Source organism: Ursus maritimus, unplaced genomic scaffold (assembly GCF_017311325.1).
Source record: "Ursus maritimus isolate PB19 unplaced genomic scaffold, ASM1731132v1 scaffold_29, whole genome shotgun sequence".
Lineage (NCBI taxonomy): Eukaryota > Metazoa > Chordata > Mammalia > Carnivora > Ursidae > Ursus > Ursus maritimus.
In genome coordinates, this window is record NW_024425452.1 from 1,852,886 (window position 1) to 1,854,773 (window position 1,888).

The 1,888-nt window shown below is 62.6% G+C and overlaps 1 protein-coding gene across 1 annotated transcript in view; it reads left to right on the plus strand.

Annotated features, from left to right (window-relative positions):
• The window catches only part of GUCA1ANB (GUCA1A neighbor), a 15,798-nt gene extending 14,819 nt beyond the window's left edge, over positions 1 to 979 (plus strand). The window contains exon 3 of the mRNA XM_040643435.1: positions 568 to 979. Within this exon, the coding sequence (XP_040499369.1) occupies positions 568 to 979 (412 nt within the window). The remainder of the gene's footprint in view (positions 1 to 567) is intronic.
• The last annotated feature ends 909 nt before the right edge of the window (positions 980 to 1,888 follow it).

The following is a 1,888-nucleotide window of genomic DNA, read 5'->3' on the forward strand; positions in this document are numbered from 1 at the left end:
CGTCTGAGCAAGGGCCCAGAGGTCTGGAAGGATCAGGTACCACCAGGGGTGATGGGCAGGTGGTCTGGCTAGAGCACAAGGTGATGGGAGCCCCATCCTTCACGTTCTTGCCTTCCAGGCTGGGGGCCTTGAGACTTTGGGCAGGAGAGAGCAAAAGATGCTTTGGGGGGGGGGAGCTGTACGATCTGGCAGTTGATATGGAAAGATTCATTTGGTGTGAGTGTGAAGCGCTGAGAGGCCCGAGCCGGGCAGGCAGGAGGACTTGGGGGAAGCTGGAGTAACCCTGCAGGAGACACGCTGGAGGCCAGGCGGGAGCAGTGGCAGAGGAGGGCCTGATGGGAGCCACGTGGAGGACACTGACAGACGGCTGGACGTGCGGGAGGGGGCGGGTAGCCCTGGCTCCTAGCCGCTGAGCTGGCAGAGAACTCTGAGAAGAGGCTGGGGTCTGCACAAGCGGGGGGTGGGGCAGGGGGCCCTCAAGGCCACCCCCTTACCTGGAGCTGTCTGGCTCCTTGACCAGAAGAGGTGTCTCCGGGGTGGCTCTGGAAGTTTCTGACTGGTGGCACCTTCCCCCCTCCTACCCTTGGCCTTAGCCGTGAGAGCCCCGGTGTCTGACGCCTCAGCTCTCCCCTTCTCTCCTTCCCCCCAGGACTCAAAGAAACCTTCCATACGTAACCAGGAGCCGAACACACCATCAGGCAAAAAGGTGAAGTCTCCACACCCTCCCCTGTCCCGGTCGTGGAAGCGGGACCGCAAGCAGACGCTGGCGGCTGCCTACGTGCCGGTGGTGGTAGAGCCGAGGGGGCGGAACCTGGACAAGCTCAGGTTCAACTTCTGCACCTCCCAGCACTCCAACTCCCTGAACCCCTTCTACACCTTGCAGAAGCCTACCTGCGGCTACCTGTACCGAAGGGACACTGACCACACCCGCAAGCGCTTTGACGTGCCTCCTGCCGCCCCGGTCCTGTGGCGCTCTTAGGCCCCTGCCAGGCAGAAGCCCCCGCCTGCCTCCTGCCCACCTCCCCCACTCCCAGGTCCCAGGCAGGGTTACCTCCGGGAGGAGCCGACCGAGCCTGGGCTGAGACAGCTGTGCCTGCCCAGTGTCAACGACGGCACAGAGAAGTCTCTGCTCTTGGTAGCAATTAAAGTTTGTCCTTCCTTTCCCCAGCATCTGAATGGGTGGCTGTGGGTGGGTAAACTGAGGCCACAGAGGTGTTGTATAATCGGTCAAGTCCAGACGTGCCTGAAGACTTGGGAGCTCTTGATTCTCAGCCCCCTCGCCCCAAGAGTGACCTCAGCACCCCTCCAGAGCCCGGGTCCCAAGCAAAGCCGGTGCTGGCCACGCCCTCGCCATGGTCCAAGCTTGGTAACCCCTCCAAAGTCCACAAAGAGAAAAGTCAGCTGACTGCGACCCCGGATTGGAGCAGCCCCCGGAAAATGGGGAAACGATGCAGGGGGAAACCCAATCTTGGGGGGCCCCCTCTGTAGCCCTAGGTTTATATCAAACCGCCCCTTCTGACTCGTCATTGGTTGCTAGGCGGATGGATTTGCCATCTTGTCTCTCCTCTGGTCCAGAAGAGCTGACCCCGAGCTGAGTCAGGCTCACGGGCCCTCGTGTTTCCTGAAGAACGATGAAGGCGGAGGGCGCTTGACCGAGCCTGGTGGCCTGAGGGAGTCCCTGGCAGCCACGGGACCCCTCGTGGGCTGGAACCAGCTCAGATGGGCCTGAGGGGGCGGACTGCGGGCCTTTCCTCCCGACTCCGCGGCCGCCGGCTTCGTGTCGGCCACCCCTGAAAGCAGCCGACGCCTGCAGCCTGGGGTTCCTTTTTTCCAGAGCCGGTTGCCGCTGTCCGCCAGCCCACGCTGGGTGAATCCCGCAGGCCTGGTT